The 19,595-nt window shown below is 35.4% G+C and overlaps 1 protein-coding gene across 4 annotated transcripts in view; it reads right to left on the reverse strand.

Annotated features, from left to right (window-relative positions):
- Positions 1-1,853: 1,853 nt before the first annotated feature.
- NDST3 (N-deacetylase and N-sulfotransferase 3) overlaps positions 1,854-19,595 on the reverse strand; it is a 182,007-nt gene continuing 164,265 nt past the window's right edge. For 3 of the 4 annotated variants that reach the window (XM_032858859.1, XM_032858829.1, XM_032858839.1), the window contains 4 exons: positions 19,249-19,419; positions 17,751-17,860; positions 8,672-8,774; positions 1,854-4,586 (listed from right to left, as the gene is read on the reverse strand). In XM_032858859.1, coding sequence (XP_032714750.1) covers positions 4,467-4,586; positions 8,672-8,774; positions 17,751-17,860; positions 19,249-19,419 — 504 coding nt within the window. In that variant the 3' untranslated portion in view covers positions 1,854-4,466. Of the gene's footprint in view, positions 4,587-8,671; positions 8,775-12,300; positions 12,402-17,750; positions 17,861-19,248; positions 19,420-19,595 lie in introns of those variants that run through there. The other variant, XM_032858849.1, reaches the window with a different exon arrangement.

The following is a 19,595-nucleotide window of genomic DNA, read 5'->3' on the forward strand; positions in this document are numbered from 1 at the left end:
AATATAGTGGGTTCCAATTTTAAGATTTACTAGTCTTTATAATTATAACTTTTGGACAGAGGCTGAGAAATTATAGAAACTCACAGGTTAAGATTGATATATGATTAATGGAAGAAGGTATAAGGGGTACCTTCGAATAATAATAAATAAGGTACAAGGAGTACAATTTGTATAATAATAAATAAGTGAATAAATTCTTTGTGACCTTTGTTGAGAGCAGTGAATGTATAGAGAACTCTATCAGATAATTTATTGAGGACAATAAATAGCAAGAACTAGTGGTAGCACTGGGTAGTGGGACGTGGCCCCAAAATTCTGTTAGGTGCCTTTGGCTGCAGGTGAGTGGCATACTCAAAGTAGAGTCTAGGTTTTCTTGAGAATGGAATAAATGTCACACTGTCTTGGCTTGACCAAGACATGACTTGACCTTGTAAATTTAGTCTGCTCTTAGGTAAAGTAAGTGAAGAGAAGGTAGATATTTCTATCCAACACAAATAATTTCTTAAGGATTATCCACGACAAGTATTCATTGCTCTTTCCATGACTGCCAGCTATTTCAGGATGGTGGTATGTGTGCTTGGGGTGGGACGGGCAGGAAGAAGGCAGCAGCTATGTTGTAGGTGGTAACCAAGAAGAGTCAGCTTTGGGAGAATAGAATTCAGTGATAGAGTATAATTTAAAATTAGAGAAATTCCTCTATACCAAATGTATGAACAGTTCAGTGCCTCCGCATTAGTTAGACTTCGGGTTAAAACATCTCTCTTGGAAATTTCAGTACTGATATCTCTGGAAAGTATAATAATATTTTAAGTCATAAAAAGCCACTAACATTGATGCTGTTGGTTTATTAACCATCACCAGTTGGTCTTGGAGAAGATGGAACATAAGATAACATTTAGAGAGAAAATGAGTCGTCTGATGTATTCCATACTAGAGAACTCTGTGTGTGGGAGACAAACCTATGGGGAAATCAAATGGTGCATGTAGATGGGGGTGGCTGGGGGGCATTGCAACATGAGAAAATCTGAATTCCAAGGAAGAAAGGGGCTGTACTAGAGGAAAAAAAATTTGTGGAAAATGTGGATAAATGGCTGCCTCCCTGCACATCTGTTTGTTTGGTTTTGTGGTTTTTTTTGGCAGAGATTTTTTTGATAGATTTTTAATAAAAGAGAGATTAGTTGACACCTTTTAAAGCTCTAAAGAAAGGAGAGCATTTGTGGGCGGCAGAACAGAGTACTGGAAGTAAGAAACACTGTAATCATTCAGGTTCTCAAGTTTGTTAAATAACAGCTGTGTGTTTCTCTTATTCTCTGACTCTAGGATCCCACAGTGACCCTAGTTGTTGCTTTGTATCTATTAGAACTAAAAAAAAAAAAAAAAAAAAAAGGCTACTATTGATTAGAAAGATCTGTGCAGGGTTATATTATTAAAAATAAACTTACCTAGGGCACCTGGGTGGCTCAGTGGGTTAGGGCTTTGCCTTCGGCTCAGCTCATGATCTCAGGGTCCTGGAATCGAGTCCCACATCGGGCTCTCTCTCCAAAGGGAGCCCACTTCCTCCTCTATCTCTCTGCCTGCCTATCTGCCTACTTGTGATCTCTGTCTGTCAGATAAATAAGTAAAATCTTAAAAAAAAATAAACTTACCTATTTTCTAATTGGAAGTTTTCCATGCGTCTCTCCATTTTGAGTTATATTAGTGGTACTTGGGTTCTATAACCACCTCCCGCTCTGTCCCCGGCAAACACAAACAATCAAATACCTGCTTATTACCTAAAATCACCAGGCCCAAACTTTTCATTTTCTTATCACAGTTTATTGTTGTACATGTGAGGTACCATGCTACTATCAGAATTATATTCAGCTTTTTTATTTAAAAAAACTCAGAGAAAAAATGTTTCCAGTAATTTTCATTCAATGTGAATGACAAGAATATCATAGCTATAAACATTGAAATAACCATTTCATTCTTCCTGAGGAAGTTCCAATTTTAAGCAATGAAAAAGGAATTCTATACAAAGCTAGTTTTAAATCACATTAGCTCTCATTCTTTTCTCATATGTATTTATGTTACTTTTAGAATATCTTAATAACCAGCTGGAGTATATAATGTAGAAAGTATGTATGTCCTCTAGAATTTGATGTTGCCTCCAAGATACATTAAGTGGTCAAAAATCTTTTCAAAGGTTTGCTACTATAGATAGCATAATGCCTGTCCTGTGAATGAGTAAATTTTGGTATGATCTTTTCCTTTTTCCTTCATTATACAAGCATCCAGTATGTTTTTTAACATTTATCTTAAAGGGTATGATGTTCCCTTGACTCAGTTTACCTAGACAAAATTGTGCCAGGAGCAGCTTTGTATAGAAATTTAAATGCACGTCTCATCATTAAAACACAAATGTATCATTTTTTCTTTTCTTTTTTTTTTTTTTATCAGTAGAAATGCCAAAATAAAGCCATGATACTGTATGTAACTGCTGGGGCCTACTCTCACTGTGTGTGCCCCTCTTAAGCCAGTTTTCTTAAATTAGTGGAGGTGAAACACTACATTCATTTTCCTACCATGGTGGGCAAGTGCTGCTTTAAAAAGGCTAGCAGTAAGCATGAAGATTGAGTTCACCATATTTGTCCAAATGACTTTGATATTGCTTTTACAGTAGGGGTCTTGAAAACTTGTTTTCTCCAGTTCTTTTGGCTATTAGAGTACTTGTTTAAAACAGTGTATCATTTGGGAGCATAAGACCTTAAAAAATATTTAATAACTATAATATAATTTAAAAATTTATAATAAGTGGAAGGATCTCAGAATTTGTTTTCTAATTAGTGAATAATTGATAGAGTTTAGTTTCACGCATTATAATGACCAAGAAAATATTTGGGCTATGACTTTTCCTTGCATATCCTTTTTTTTCCTTGATCATACTTTTGATAACATTTTATAACAGCTTATGTAATCGTAGCAGGGAATTTGCTACTTAATTTTTTTTATATGTACAGTGAATTTAAAAATTAATTAAATGTAAGCATAGGACAATAAGTATGATTCTTTTCTTTTCTGAATACTTTATTAACCATATGATCAATTGAAGTTTAAGTTAAGGAATCATGTCTGGCTCATCTTTGTACTTCCTCCATTTAATTTAATAGATAATCCTTATATTTAACTATGTTTTATTGCCTTTCATGAGAGAACATACAAAATATTCTAAAAAAAAGTGGACATGGCCCTGGCTTATTTTCTTCTGCCTTATATTAAAAGTATCATGGGAAATATGAGATTAAAAATCATATATCAATTTGTTTTTTTGTTATAAATCTCTACATTATACAATTTCATTTTGAACTATCTGGAAAGATGCAATTTTTCTATATTTTAAATATGAATAACATCATCTAAAGACACTGTGCTTAGTTTTCATTTAATAGGTCTTGATCTGGAGAAAATTTTAAAAAAAGTTTTTTACTTTTAAAAGTCAGTATGTTTCTGGAGATGACAAATAGCTCACATTCTATGCAAGTGTTTCTGTAGAACCAGTGAGGACTATTGGAGTAGGTTTATAGCTCACAAAAAGAGAATACAAATTGTCAATGATAATATCTTCAGACCCCTGCAATTTCTCCCTTTTAGAGGATTTCATGAGTACAATTTACATTACTATTTACTGTTTTAGTATATTCAGCCTGTTTCCATATATGTTTTGATGGCTTTACAACATATCTCAGTATAACAATTACATTACAGCAGAGGAGTTAGTAATTTTTACATAAATGCACTAGAGTATGTGTATGAAAAATCAGGTTTTTTTTTTTTTGCTATAGCACTTACCTTTTTATTTTGATACAGATAAACCTCGTATAGAACTTTTCCACTCTCTGATCTAGCAACAAATTATAATTTACAATTCTTTCTAAGTATCCAGTGGATTTATATCTTGGCAAGCATTCTTCATGGGTATTATGCCTTTGGCATTTTATGCTACATTATGATGTTTATTTCACTTCTTGTTTTGTAGGACACTTTATAGGATCAAAGAATAAAACATTTTACAGGCAAACAGTGATCTAAAAATCTACAGAGACACAATTTTAGTTGATATATAAAAGTGTAAATATTACTATGAAATGGAACAATTCTGCATTTGCGTCTGACACCTATATTGGTTGCAGTTGACTTCCACATGAGTGCACAGTAGTCTACAATAATCCCACAGGCTCAGATATGGATTAAGAGAAAGGCCGTAGGCCTCAAGGCTTGTAACAGGTATGTTTTCTTTTTTTCTTTGTTTTTTGTTTTTTGTTTTTTTTTTCCCCCTAGTCATCCACATGCCAGCACATGGAAGGAACTTTGTTCTTTTTTTCTTATTTGAAGAGGTATATTTTTAAACAGCCTTTTGGTAGCTTTTGGAAGCTTTGTGAAAGGTGAATGTTACATGGCAGATGGATTCTCGAGATGTTTTTTCAGTGCTATCTCACTTTCTGCAGCTCCTGTCTCAGCCAGGATGGCAGAGGCTGCCCCAGTCTGTGTAGCAGTTTGGACAGTTCCACGTTGTGATCTCGGTAGTAGCTTGACAGAAACGCTCTGCTCTGAGGTGGGATATAAGAGGACATTTCACTTTGAGGATTAAAGTATATTTCATCTACTGTGATGACGTTTAAATCTGCGTCAGTTATACCATACCTGGGTTGAGATTTATATTAAGCATGTGGGCTATTTATTTAGCACAACGCAAACCCAGAGACTCTCTTCTTCAAAATAGATGCTCTAGGTACGTACACTGTTTTAGCAGGGAAAGAGATTTTGTATTAAGCATGGGATTTACTTGATTGTGCAGAATTAAATGTTACAGTAACTTGATTGAGTTGCTAGAAAAGTAGCTGTGACAATGGTTGGGTCTAATATGATGCTCTTATTCAAATCACTCCTGCTTTGGAGAATGTTAGTTTGGTACATGTACAATATCAAATACTCCTTGGTCATCATTAATTTACATTTAGATATAGAAGGTACGTAATACTTTCTTACAAGAATTTTAAGGTGTACAAAGGCATACTGCTAAAAACAGTATTGTGGTAGGCTTGAAAATGCAATAGGTAAGCCAGGTTAACCTCTAGCTTGCTATATTTGTATGATTTGACCCAAGGAAGGAAAAGAATGCCTTGTAAACTATCTTGACTTGGAGGGAGGTAGATTTCTCTTCACTAAAGAAAAGATTTTAATAATTGAATTTGTCAAAACTGGAAAGGGCTGTGCTGTGAGATGGCATTTAGTGGCATTCATATATAGGTTGGATGACCGTTGTTAGGAATGTTGTAAAGGGAGGATTTCTGCATCTGTATCTGTACCTCCAGGCTTTGTACTACTCTGAGATTTTCAGCAGAGTTGAACCTTTAAACATTTTTGTTATTTAATTCCTTGTGTTGTTCTTTCAAAATGTCATATCTGGTACTCGATTTTAAATGCCATAGAAGAAAGTCTCATTTGGTATTGATTGATGTAACAGTGATTTTTGTAGGAATCATGATCACTGGAATTAAATAGAATAGTTGTGCTATATTCTAACCATTACCGGGATCAAGGGAGAACCCAAACCACTGTGTGATTTGTGCCTGTCTGTCTCATTTATGTTTTGGGTCTTCCTCAGTCATTAGCTCTAAAACCACTGACAGGCTGAGCTGGCACACTCAGGACAAAAGAAAACAGTACAGATAAATTTTATTTCCCAGATACTATATCTGGGAGCCTGATCATTCTGTGCCTCCTTTGCTGCCAGCCAGACCTGGAATCTAGGGAAGAACCTTACATCTTTGTCTTTGAGTTTCTGTACTTTCCCACTTTTTTCTCTCTTGCCAGCTTGCACCCCAATATTTTCATATGGTAAGTGATTGCACAACATCTTATCTAGGTCTAGGACTGAACCTCCTGGGATCTATTTCTACTGTCCATCCCTTTGGTATTTGAATTGAACCTCTGATACTGAGGATTATCTCAACCTTACCTCTACCTTTTGGGCATCATTTTCAAACCTCTCTGCCTGTGTCAATGTGCAGTTGCAGAAAAACTTTGTCCTGTGTCCTATTGTGTGTATGCATGTCACCATAATCATGTCCACTTACTCAAGTACCCTTTCCTCTTGTTGCTTCACTCCCTCATTATGGCAAGACAAATGAAATGAGATTTGCAATGTATGATATGTTCTATTTTGGAGTCTAGTATGTTTAGGCCAAAAGTTACTAGGATACAACTTTGTGGTATGCAGAATTTATTGAACATAAATTGTTATCTCACAGTCATTCAGAAGGGGGGATATTTTAGATAAAGCCACAGATAGGATATATGCGAATGTATGTCTGTAATCTGACTACTTCATACAAACTCATGTAAAATAATGTAATAAGAGGAGATAATATATACATTTATGATATAAAAGTATAAAAAGAAGGAATCATATAACACCTTCAATATCAGGTTATTTATTGGCCTATTATTAAATTAAAGAATCTATTACAGACTTTTGAAGAGATTATTAGATTTAGTGACTTTTTGTTTTTTTAAGATTTTTATTTATTTATTTGACAGAGAGAGAGATCACAAGTAGGCAGAGAGGCAGGTAGAGAGAGAGGGAGAAGCAGATTCCCTGCTGAGCAGAGAGCCCGAGGCAGGCCTCGATCCCAGGACCCTGAGATCATGACCTAAGCCAAAGGAAGAGGTTTTAACCCACTGAGCCACCCAGGCGCCCTTAGATTTAGTGGTATTAATTTAGAATGTCAGTTTTTATTCTTTTACACTGTTATTTTCATAAACAAAGTAAAAGTAGGAGTAGGCCAACAACTTTCTTAATTTACCTGGATTAAATGCATTCTATGATGTTTTGGTGAGTTGGGTGCTGGCATTTTTCTGTAATAGGGGGAGAAGCAAGCAATGTGATAATACTGCCTCCTCTCAAACATTCTCACATTCGTGTTTCTGTTGTTTTTAAGAAGCCTCCTTTACTCTTGCCTTCTCTCTGGTCTCTATTTGTATAAAATCAACCACTCTATGCCTTCAAATAAATCCAGTATATACTTGATATTGCGACATAAGAAATATATATAATTGGTTTTCATCTCAGGTTCCTGGCACAGAGCTTCTAAAACCATTTTTTTCCTCAGTGATACGGGTGAAAAGAGTGTGTTTTGTTATTCATAATAAGCCCTTTTAAACCATACCCAAGTTTATGCTAATGAGGTGACTCTTGCTGGGACCACAGATAGTGTCAGATGGAGGGGGTGGGGTGGTAGTTACTAGAGGAACCAAACATAATATTAGAGGTTGGGAACTCTCAGCCCTACCCTTTGACCTCCAAAGATGGGAAGAGGGACTGGGGATTGAGGTAATGACTAATGGCAGGTGATTTAATCAATCATGCCTACGTTAATGGGACCCCCATAAAAACCTGAAGTGAAGATTCTGGAGAATGTCAGGGTTTGTAAATGCATCCATGTGCTGGGAGGGTGGCACACCACAAACTCTACAGAGACAGAAGCTCCTGTGCTTTAGCACCCTTCTAGACCTTGTTCTATGTGCCTCTCACTCTGGTTATTCATTTTTTATCTTTTATAATAATAGAAAATAAAGTGTTTCCCTGGGTTCTCTGAACTGTTATAGCAAATTTTAAAACCTGAGGAAGGGGTCATGAGAACCCTTGATTTATAGCCACTTTGGACAGAAGTAAGTAACCTAGGAACCTGTTACTTGCTATTAGAGTCTGAAGGGAGGGCAGGCTTGTGGTAGTAAGTCCTTTACCTGTGGAGTCTATACTGGTTAGTGTCACAATTGAGTTAAACTATAGGGCACTTAGTTGATATCTGTAGAAATCTGCATGCTTGGTTGGTATGAAATGCTGCACATTTGGTGTCAGAAGTGTGAGTTAATAAACCCTTGGAATGTATTACACAGTAACATTTCTGGAGTATCAATATGGAAGTACTGATATTCTAAAATTTGTTTTTCTTATCTTTCTCTACCACAAAATCTAATATTATGTCTCATTATGTCTGTGTTTGATAGGAGTAAAATCAAATGCTAAGAAAGATGTTCTACAATGTCTTTTAAACATTTTAGTTTAATAAATAGAGAAATAGCCTGGACATAAATGAAAATGATGTATTTTATATTACTTTCTTGAAATACCATGGAAATTGCCCTTGAGTTTCTATTAATGTGTAAGGATTATTTTTATAGTGCTCGAAAGTAAATTTTAATAATCATCCAAAGAAAACTGTCAAAGAAATAGTATTATGCAGACCACATTTCCTACTATAGCATGACTTAATGGGGGAAAAAATAGAAATCTTTTGGTCCTGTTTTCAATTTCCAGTTGATGTATTTCCTGTCTTGGTTTAAATTAACATTTTTAGTGCTAAAATTTCTATGAATGTATCATTCTTTTTGTAATCAGACGTTGCCTTCTATGTTCTGCTTCAAAATAGAAAATTCTGTTGTTTTCCTTTATTCCTGCTTGACGTGTATCATTGGAAAAATCCAAATAAACAACCTGGATACACTGAAATCCACATGTCACTTGTAATTTTTAGAAGGGCTAAATTTTTATTTTAACCACTTTTATAAGAAAATACATATTATTTATTACTTTGCTTATTTAGTTTTTATTTATAAGCTTTATACTTACATCAGGATCCATTGGAGGGTATTTTCTTCCTTTGCTCTTTCCCAGGCATTTTGTTTTACCTTCTTCCAATAATTGACACCAGAAACCTTTATGAGAATCAAACCTAAAAAAAATTAAAAACACAAAACACAAAAAAGTATTTTTCAAGCAATTTATAAGTTATAATGACCAAAACCATGAATATATTTTTGGATCTTAATCTATAACCAGAGAAACTGGCATATTTTTTGACTAAGTCACTTTGCATAAATTCTTTTGGCATACTTCTGAATTCTTAGTCCATCTGTCATATTTGTAAGTTTGCCAGATTCCTAATAGAAAAATTGTCAGCAGAAGGTCTTCTATTAATAGAAATTAATAAGCCTACCTCCTTCATCTGGAAGGAAAAAGTTTTATGAATTTCAAGTCTGTTCTTTTCCTTTGTAGGGTTTAAATATGACAAGTCAGGTTTCATCCATATCTATGGACTTAGGTAGTATTTATACCATACAATTACAGAATAATAGAAGAGAAAGTGTTTGGTGTGCCATGGAGTGATTAATTTTAGGATTCTTCAGCTGTCATCCACTTAATTTTTTTCCATAGCCCCTTTCTTATTTTGGTATGAGCCTGTATTAAAGTCACAGTACCTATAAATGTGGATTTTCATGGCATAACTACAATCAAAATAATAGTAGCACATTACATTTATATTTTATCTATTTTTAATCTTTCACATGGTTTTATTTATTATTTAATATTTTCTTACATTTTAATTTTAATTCCAGTTAGTTAACATACTAAACTTATATTTTAGTTTGCCAAAACATATTTTTTTAAAGAAGTTATTTATTTATTTGAGAGAGAGAGCCAGACTAAGCAGGGGGAGGGTCAGAGGGAGAGAATCTCAAGCAGACTCAGTGCTGAGCATGGAGCTGAATGTGGGCCCTATCTCATGACTGTGAGATCATGACCTGAGCCAAAGCCAAGAGTTGGATGCTCAACTGACTGAGCCACCCAGGTGTCCCAGTTTACCAAAATATTTTATGTAATTCTTTTTCCTTTTGAGTTTTCATTAAAATCCCTTAATGATATGGAGTACAGGATTCTTCCCATTTTATGGCACTTAACAACGTGTTTTTGGCTCTTCATCAATGTTCACTAAATGTTAGCTGAATAAAAAAATGAAAAAGGAAATGTTTGTCAAGGTTTATTTCTCTTGGACTATATATTTTTTCCATACCTGGGTCATGACTTAAATCTAGGCCTCCTTACTCTAAGTCCAGTGTCTTTTCTTCTTCGCTGGTCTCTGGTTATGTTTTATATTATTATTCATTATGAATAAATAGTAATTTCCATGCTTGAATATAAAAACAAAAGTAAGAGTCAGCAATGATAATTCTTTCACATTGCTTTTGTAATTTGATAATTCTATTGTCTTACTTTCTTCTTCATTAGAAAAAAATGTCACTTGGGGTTACTTTTTCATTTTGTTTTAAAATCCACATTACTAAAAATACTGTTTCTGACTTTTTCTTAAAATTATAGTGTGAGCAGTGAAAAATTGGCAACTGAAATAACACATTTAAGTTAGCCTAAAAATGTGAAATACCTAGGGAAAAATTTAACAAAATATTTGCAAGATCTGACACTGAAAACTATAAAACATTGTTAAGAGAAACTGTAGAAGACATAAACAAAGAGGGCTAAACCATGTTCACAGATCAAAACAATAAGTATTTTTAAAGTATCAGCTCTCTCCAAATTTATCTATAGATTCAGTGTGATTCCAATCAAAACCCCAGTGGAATTTGTAGGAATTGTAAGGATGATTCTAAAATGTGTATAGGAATGGAAAGGACCTAACAAGCTATAACAATTTGAAAGCACTATGCTAAATGAAAGAAAGTAGATGAGTGGTTGCTGGGGATCAGGAGTGAGGGGGGAAGGATTGACTGCAAAGGAGCATGAAGAAACTTTTTGGGTAAATGGAAATGTTCTGTGTCTTGATTGTGGTGGTATATATAACTGTAACCATTTGTCAAAATTCATCAGTCTGTACAGTTAAAATTGGTAGATTTTATTATATATGAATTTTATTTCAATAGAGAGGATTTAAAATTACACTGTGATTGAATATATGTGTATATGTATGGATTTGGAAGGTAGTCTTCATGTAGCTAATCTTGTGGAGCTTATAACATAGCTGTATGAAAAGAATGCACACCTAGATTTCTGCCTCTGTACTGGTTTGGATATTAGAGACACTGAAGGATTATCCACATCCCACTTAGGCAAAACCTAATTCTCATTATTACTGACACAACTGTATGAGATCACGACACAACATGCTATGTCTTCATGTTATTTATATTCTTGTTTGAATCAGTAAGGCAACTGAATAAAGTAGTTCCACACTCAGAGGTACAAGAAAAAAAAGCATTTAAAAGACCATTATTTAAATAATCTGTACATGAAATCTGGAAAGCTCTAATATGACACAATGGAAGTCTGGAAGTATGCTATCGATGTAGTATTTTTCATAAACATTTTGTCCTTAGCAACTTCTACAATTGAATTCTGGCTCGTTTTATGTATTTAAGTGATCAAAATTTAGAATCCAGACCAACTATTATTTTTTTTTTGTAATATTCTAACTATACATCATCCATCTCTGGAACATACATAGGCCTTATGTTAAAATGAGCAGCCTTCTGACAGAATGATGTTTTCTTATGAGACACTGAACTTCACACATAATATAATTGAGAATCAGAATAAAAATGGGTTTTTCTTTCATCTCTGTTCATTGGTTACATGTCATGCAGCAGGCTGTCATGTGGGCTTTATTGAGAAAAAGTATATATGTGTATGTGTGGCTGGCATGTAGCCCAGGCATCTGTAGGCATAAGCTCACAGGCAATGGCCTAAGTGTGTTGGAGTGGAAAAGGAGAGGAAGGCAGAAGGGTGATCATGTTTATTTTCCAGGTGACTTGAGCTAGAGGTGAAGGGATTGATGTTGACATTGTGAGTTGGAAGACATCAGCAATGTAATTTCAGAGTTCAGGTGAAGAAGCTTGACGTGAAATAGAGAAAGATCTCCCTGTATCTGTTTAGAATATTACCAGTGTTTCTCTTAAGATTACCCTTGGTACCACTGGTATCTGGTAGGACAGTAAGAAACCTTTCTTTGGGTAGGCACTCAGTAGTCATGGCTAGGACCTCTTTTAGAGGACTTCAGGAAGTGAACCTTTTGGGGGAAATTTTTTGTGTTGTTTACTTTATCATATGAGATCCTTTATCTTTGTATCCAGAGTGTTGCACATAATAGTCATCCAATAGAAACTTGTTGAATTAGACTAAAACAAGAATGAATTGGTTCTTCTCTCAGTCAAATAAATAAAACCTTAAAAAGGCGGGGGATCCTGGATGGCTCAGTCTGTTGAGCATCTGCCTTCGGCTCAGGTCATGAACCTGGAGTCCTGACATGGAGCCCTGCATTTGGCTCCCTGCTCAGCAAGCAGAGTGCTTCTCCCTCTCTCTCTGCCCCCCTCCCCCCACTGTGCATGCTCTCTCTCAAATAAATAAATAAAATCTTAAAAAAAAAAAAAAGAGAATGGATTGGTTCTTAAATTTCTATAGAATATCACCTGGAGATGTTTAGAAATAACTGGAAGAGACTTGTAGGCAGGGACAATTGAAATTCTCCAATGATTCAGCCTCCAACTGGTAACATTTGGGCAGGTGAATCCTAGGGAATATTCAGATTATACTTAGAAGTTCAAGTATGTTTAAAATACCTTTAGATTGAAATAACATTTCCATGGGAGAATAGTGAGTTGCAAACAGTGCTGGTAAATTTCAGAATCAAAACACCATCATTCAGGTGTCACTAATATGGAATAAACACAGAAGTTAGTTTTTGTTTGTTTTTGTTTTTTAAATCAGTTCCCTCTCCACAAATATGCTTTTATGATTTAATGAACCACTTTGCTGATACCTGTTTTATTTGTAACAGTTTTTTTAAGGTATAATTTACTTAGAACACCCATCTTTAGTATACAATTAGATGATTTGTAGCAAGTTTATATAGTTGTATAACTATCACCACAATCCAGTATTAGAACATTTCCATAATCCCCCCAAATTCCTTAGAGCCCACTGGAAGCAATCCCTGCTGTTACCTCCAGGCCCAGGCTAGCACTGATCTGCTTTGAGTCTTTGTCTTTTCTGGACACCTTTTTTTTTGGCTGGGGTGGATATGCCAGATTTTGTTAATCCATTTACCAGGTGATGGACATTTGGGTCAGTTCCAGTTTTTGGCATTCATTCATTCATTTACTTATTTATAATTTTTTTTTTTTTGTCATTTCAAACACATAGATTTCCTCACTTCATAAGAGCATTCTGAAAGCAGTATCAATAGCATACAATCACAATGCTGGAAAACATTGACTAAGCATGAGCCTTAAAAAAAAATCACAGGGCAGACAATGGGATGATAAACTGTTAATTTAAATTTATGATGTAGAGTCCAACAAAGTAGGAATCACGTGTGGTTCCCACCATGCGATTATCAGTTTCTGGCTATTATTAATAATGCTTCTTTGAACAAGTATTTGTTGGACACAGGTTTTTATTTCTCTTGGGAGTGGCATTATTTGTAAGCCTCTGTTTAATTTTTAAGAGAATGCAAAATTGCTTTTCCATAGTGGCCATATATTATACATTGTCATCTGCAACATATGAGGGTTCCAGTTTCTCCACATTTTGGCCAATATTTGGTATTGTCTTTTGGATTATAGACATTCTAGTTGTATTTCAGTGTGATTTTAATTTGCAAATCACCATGATCTCACATTTACAATGCCAAGTGATCGTGTGTCTGAAGATGGATTCTTTTTATAAGAAAGCCTGAGACAACTTAAAAAGCTCATTTTAAAGTTTCAGTCTTTTAAAGAAAATACTTCCTGTTGGTATACTATTCATTAGTCACAGTTTACAGTATTGTTTTTCTCTGGTTCTAACATCTTGTGCCAACTTAAAGAGCTTAATAGATTGGCAGCACAGTCCAGTGGGCTGATTGAGTTTTAGTCCTGACTCCTCAATTTATTTGCTGAGTGACTTTTGGCTTAGTTTTTCTGTGCCCGTTTTCATTTTTGTTTTTGTTTTTTTTTTAGCTGAGAAATGGAGCTAATAGTACCTATCACATCTACTGTTGGTAGGAAGAGATATATGTAAACATAGAAATGTAGAATATATACATGCATATTGATTTTCAAATGTTATAACCACTTTTAAAACAAATTGATCTTAAGAAATTAGGGCACACTATCTTTTTCACTACTTACCATTGCTAGGTGCTTCTTTCATGGGTCGTCCAGGGAACCAACAGATTTTAGCTATTATGTCTACGTTTTTTTTTTTTTTTTTAAATTTTCTTTTTGCTACTGAAAAAAGTTTTAATGTGGCACCTTTTTACTCAAACTCATCCAGAATGGGATAGGAAAGACTTCCTCGGCAATATAAATTTGGTTGATAGGGGAAGTGGGATGAGACACAATTGAAGACCTTGAATTCTGAAGCAGCTTTGATTCTTTATGACTTAGTTAAGCCCTACCCACAGAACAAAACAAACCAAACCCATGATCTTTATCCAGCCCCTGGCCTTCAAATTCTTACTGTTCATTTATTGAAGTTTCACAGGAAATTTGTATTAAAAATTCACATAATTCAATCCAGTTTCATCTGTGTTAACAAACAGGTTAACTGACTGAGAAATAAAGATGTCAGGTTCAGGTGTTTAACCAATATTTCTACATATGAAACCTCTTGTCATGGTCATTGATGGCTATGTATAATTGTGAGTTCATAGTTCATGAAAAAATAAAAAGTTTATATTTTTCATAAATTAGTTTATACAAATTAGCACAATTCCACACTAAACATGATTTTTGCTGATTTCTCTCAAATGGTCAGTCAGCCTAAAACACTATGTAACCTATAACATGAAAGCTAAAATAGTTTGAGTATATCAATCCTATTTACACTTTAAGCATGAAGGTTATATTGAATAAGAATTGTAAAATACTCATTCCCTTAATTGATTTATATTAATCATTTATATTGTTAAAACTTTTATATTGTTTACAACTTTTCTGCTTATTTAAATCACATCCATTCTGACCAAGAAAATCAGATTTTTTTTTTACATATTCAATGTCATTTAAAATTCATTATGCCAGTACTAATTCATGTTAAGATCATAGACTATCCAATGACTGCATGAAATTTGGAAGTCGTGAATACTTTTTTTTAGCAATTGCAGAAAGGAATAAAGAATACTCTTACAATAGAAACTTACTGCCATTTTTCTTGAAAATAGTTTTGAAATTGGAACTGTTTTTATATTGAAGAGAATCAGTTTATAGAGTGCTTAAATTGGAGTACTTTTTCATGCCAAGACTGTATAGTAAAATCTTTGTGTAGACCTAGTTTCATTCATTTATTCTTCTGTGTGGAAAAAAAAAACAAAACCCTGGATTTATGTGGTTAGTTGAGACTTCATATGTCTGTTTGCAGTTCAGTACATTCTTAGAGGATTTTAATTATTTCTTTTAAGTACTTAAGAGATAGTCTTCACTACCACTAGCAGAAAAAATATGAAGCAATAAATTACATTCCTGAGAACATACATTTTGTTTGACTCCTGCTCATCCTTGATGAGAAAAAACTTATCAGTATAGTTACTTTAACAAGAGTAACTAAATGATCAGGGCAGGATTTGGAACTGCAAAGGGCTTGGTGAAGGAGGATATGCATCAGTTCAGACCTAAGACAATGACCTGAAAATCCAAATATTCTACAACAGCTCCAGGGCTGATGTGTTTAAGGCCGACTGATGATTGACAAGAAAATCTAAAAAGAAACTGAATGGCTGTGCATTATCTCTATCAGCAGGGTGAGAGCTTGGGCAGCCCTGTAGGGCGAGGAGCTGTGGTTTCAGAGACTACACATATCTTATCTTGCTGCTTTACCCACTGAGCCCCATACCAGGCTAGAGCAGCATATAACAGGCAATTTCAGCCAGATATAACCCGGGTGCAAAGTGATCCACAGTTCTTTGTATAAAGTGCTTTCCTTTGATACTACTTCTCTTAAGTTTACACTCCCTTTTCTCGGCAGTGGAGGTGAATAAAAAGCTTGCCACTGAGCTGGACACAAAAGGGACGAATAACACAGCATGCAGGTCAAGGACCATTCTATAAAAAAAGGAGATTATGTCTTTATAGGATACTTCACTTCTTTTTTCTGAAATACAGTGCTTTGCTATATGCTCTATAAAAGAGACCCAAAGATAAACCAACTTGAAATAGAAAACTGTTTAGAAAATAAAAGCGTTCTTTTCTGAGATACTTAAAAAAGATATAAAGCAAAGGGGACTTGAATTTCTAACTGCAAACTACAGTCACTCAGGTTTCTTTAAGGTCAAGCTGAAAGTTAAATACCTAAGGCGAGTAGAGTCTGTGTTAGTTAGTACTTGAACTAAGCTCTACAAAGCTCTAACAGTATCGTAGTATAAAAACACAGAAGTCAGAAGGTTAATAGTAATAACAAAGTAAATGGCTCTTGGGAAGGAAGCTCAAAACCCAAGTTCCTTTGTCCTCCACACCAAAATGTCTTTCTTACATATGTCTCTATATATGATTTGTTCAAGACATAAGCAGTATTTGATGTTTTCCTGCCAGTCTTTGTTGTAAGGGATGCTGAAAGGTAAAGGAATCCTCCTGCCTCTCACAGCTTCTAACTTGCTATATGATGAAGCACACAATGAAAAGAGAAAATCAGTTGATCTATAGAAGTGAGTTTTATAATGAGAAATACAATGGAAGAAGTCCATAACAGTCCTTTTCAGTTTCTTTAAGGTTCAGTCTATGACCCTAAAATTAAAAAAGAAAGTGTTATAGTGGGGGTCAGGTCCATGGCCCATCCAACTCAGTATCTTCCACTTGCTCTAGGGGTGTGAAATAGGAACAAAAACAACCCTCAGAAATTTGATTGCTGACCATAATAGTGGAGAAAGTAAGATGGAGGTCTTATTTAAAACGCTAAATGGAGTCCAAAGTCAGGATTAAGGTAAGAGAGGGACATGAGGTGCAAAGATTCAGGAGGCACCCACGCTCAGGCATTTGCATGGACCTGAGAGTGAGTGCCTCCTTAAATCCTAATGCTTCTCTTGTGTTATCCTAGTCCTGGCCCAGATGGAGTCAGTTACCTAAGAAAATCAGAAAAAAAGAGGAAAAGAAAACCAAACCAGAGCTGTAATTGCTTTGGCCCCTGAAGAAGAGCTGACGGGGTCAGATAAACAGTGAGTAAAAACACAGAAGCAAAAAGCGGAAGTATGTGTAAGAGCACATCTCCCGGGGCACCTGGGTGGCTCATTGGGTTAAAGCCTCTGCCTTTGGCTCGGGTCATGATTCCAGGGTGCTGGGATCGAGCCCCGCATCAGGCTCTCTGCTCAGTGGGGAGCCTGCTTCCTCCTCCCTCTCTCTGCCTGCCTCTCTGCCTACTTGTGGTCTGTCAAATAAATAAATAAAAATCTTAAAAAAAAAAAAAAAACTAAGCAATTAAAGAGCACATCTCCCTCTGCCAATTCAGTCGCCTATTGGGTGATTTCTTGTTGCTTGACTTTGGTTTTGAAAATTGCACAAAAGCCGGTGGAGAGAGTTCATAAACCATCTAGTTAATCACCTCTTTATGCTTCCACCGAGTTCCTACTATTGTCTGTTGAACAGGGTCAGGACTTACTGACTTAAGTAGCCTCTTTTGAGGTTAATTGTTGGCTTTAAGATTTACAATTATTTTGCTTCCCTACTTTCCTTCTAGGGGATATCTTTCATAGTTAGAAATCAACATAGGATTTAGGACATTTCTTTGCTACACTGTTGAAGTTTGTTTCCAAGTAGCTGATGTCAAACTAATCAGAAAATAGTCAGTATGTTAGGAACAGTTAAGACAATAGCTGCATCACCAAACTACAATTTTTAAAAAACCAATTCTCTCCTGAAATTTCAATAAGTTAATTAGAATATAAACTTACGTTAAAGCTTCAGAGTAATTATAATGAGGAGAGACTCCTAGAAATTTCTGTACTTCATCCATCACTGTAGCAGGATCCATCCTTAGCTGTTGCCCATCGATAATTAGCAACTAAATTACCGAAGGGGAAAAAAAAGACAATGCACATTGAAAAAAGATGTTTAACTGTATAATAAAAAAAATAAAGAACTCTTGAATTTATTCAATGAGAGAAATTCTACTGAGGGGATTTGCACACGTTGTTGTGTCCTTAACCAGGCCCTTTCATTAATGACCTGGAATAAGAAATAAATCACACTAATAAATTCACTCATGTTTTTGTAATCTGAGAAGTCCTGAAAATACTATGAAAACAAAAAGTTGTTTTTTTGAGGGAACCAAAAGAGCTTAAGAAATGTGGCTACACAATCACAAGAAGAAATCAAGCAAACAGTGATTCCATCGCTCAAGCTGGGAAGGAGCACTGTAGAAAAGAAGAAAAGTTGGAATAAGACTAGGTGTAATGAGGCAGAGGACATGTCATTCTCCATGAGTCCATTCAAAGGAGTGGCACTGTAAAGTTTTAAGAAATGATTAGATAACCCATTTGGAGAAAAAGGCAAACCTCCCAGAGAACCTGAATGTGGACAGCAGTTCCTCAGTTGACTAAGGAGAAGAATTTTCTTGTTACTCTAAGGAAGGAGACAGGTGGCTAGAAAGATAAAATGCCAGGAGATCATGACGGAGGACCACAAAGTGACCACACTCTGTTCTTCCATTTTGCTCATCCCTCTTCTTCAGTATTTCTGTTTAGTCTAGACTGACATTGTTCACTAAGATGTTTTGTGACTATGGGCATCTTCTATAGTTGTGGAGTCTAACAGGAAGCTATTGAGAATTTAAGACTTGACTAATGTGACTGAGAAACTGACTTCTTAATTTCATGTAATTTTAATACAAATTTAAATAGCCAGATGTGGCAGCAGCTGTCATGCTGGACAGCATATGTAGACACATAGGCATGCACCACGCCTGAGTGACTGGACTGCTTTATGCAATCCAATATAGGGGCTCAGTTTAATCTAGGTTGGTGCCTGGCAAAAGAGAGAAGCAAGGAAGGCAAGAAAAACACAGGGGTCATGAAAAATTCAGCAAGGTGGTTCAAAGGGAAATAATGGCACTTAATTAAGCAAAACAATATTTGCCTTATTTGGTTAAGAGGTTCTTAAGCTTTACAGGCAGACTAAGAATCAGGGATATGAAGCTTTTGAAGCTCTTTATAATCAGGATGGGCATGTGCTAGAAAATACAGCAGGGAGAATTATTATGAAATACTTTTAGAAAGAAAATTAAGCAGTTTGTCTACCTCTGCCTAACTAGTATTCTTTGCCACAGTCTTATTTACAACTACAGAGTAAAAGCTAGTAATGTTTTAATGAGTAAAAATTTCCTCTATCCTAGAGGCAAAGTCATCAACTTAATGAGATTGTAACATGATGTAAATTCTTATTGCTCAGTACCTGAAAGGGAGGGAAATAAACAAGCCATCTCTCGATGTGGCTGGCATACCACCCTGGGACCAAACATCTCTTCTGCAAGGCTCTAAGCTCGGAGGGTGCACGGGGCCCAGCTGAGATCACTTCGTAGAAGCTAAACTTCAGAGCTGCAGGGTCTTCATGTGATCGCTGATGCTGTGATGAAAAGGTGGATAATTAAACTAACTTGAACCACAGGCATGAATAATTAAAAACCAATCTCTGTGACAAGTCTCGAAGCTAAAGGAAGGAGCAACTCACTGCTGGAGAGGTATTTGTTTCGCAATTAATAAAGGAGGAAAACGTTTGCTTGGAGCCTCAGGATTTAAAGT

The sequence above is a fragment of the Lontra canadensis genome, unplaced genomic scaffold, assembly GCF_010015895.1.
Source record: "Lontra canadensis isolate GAN:19392208 unplaced genomic scaffold, GSC_riverotter_1.0 scaffold1, whole genome shotgun sequence".
Classification (NCBI taxonomy): domain Eukaryota; kingdom Metazoa; phylum Chordata; class Mammalia; order Carnivora; family Mustelidae; genus Lontra; species Lontra canadensis.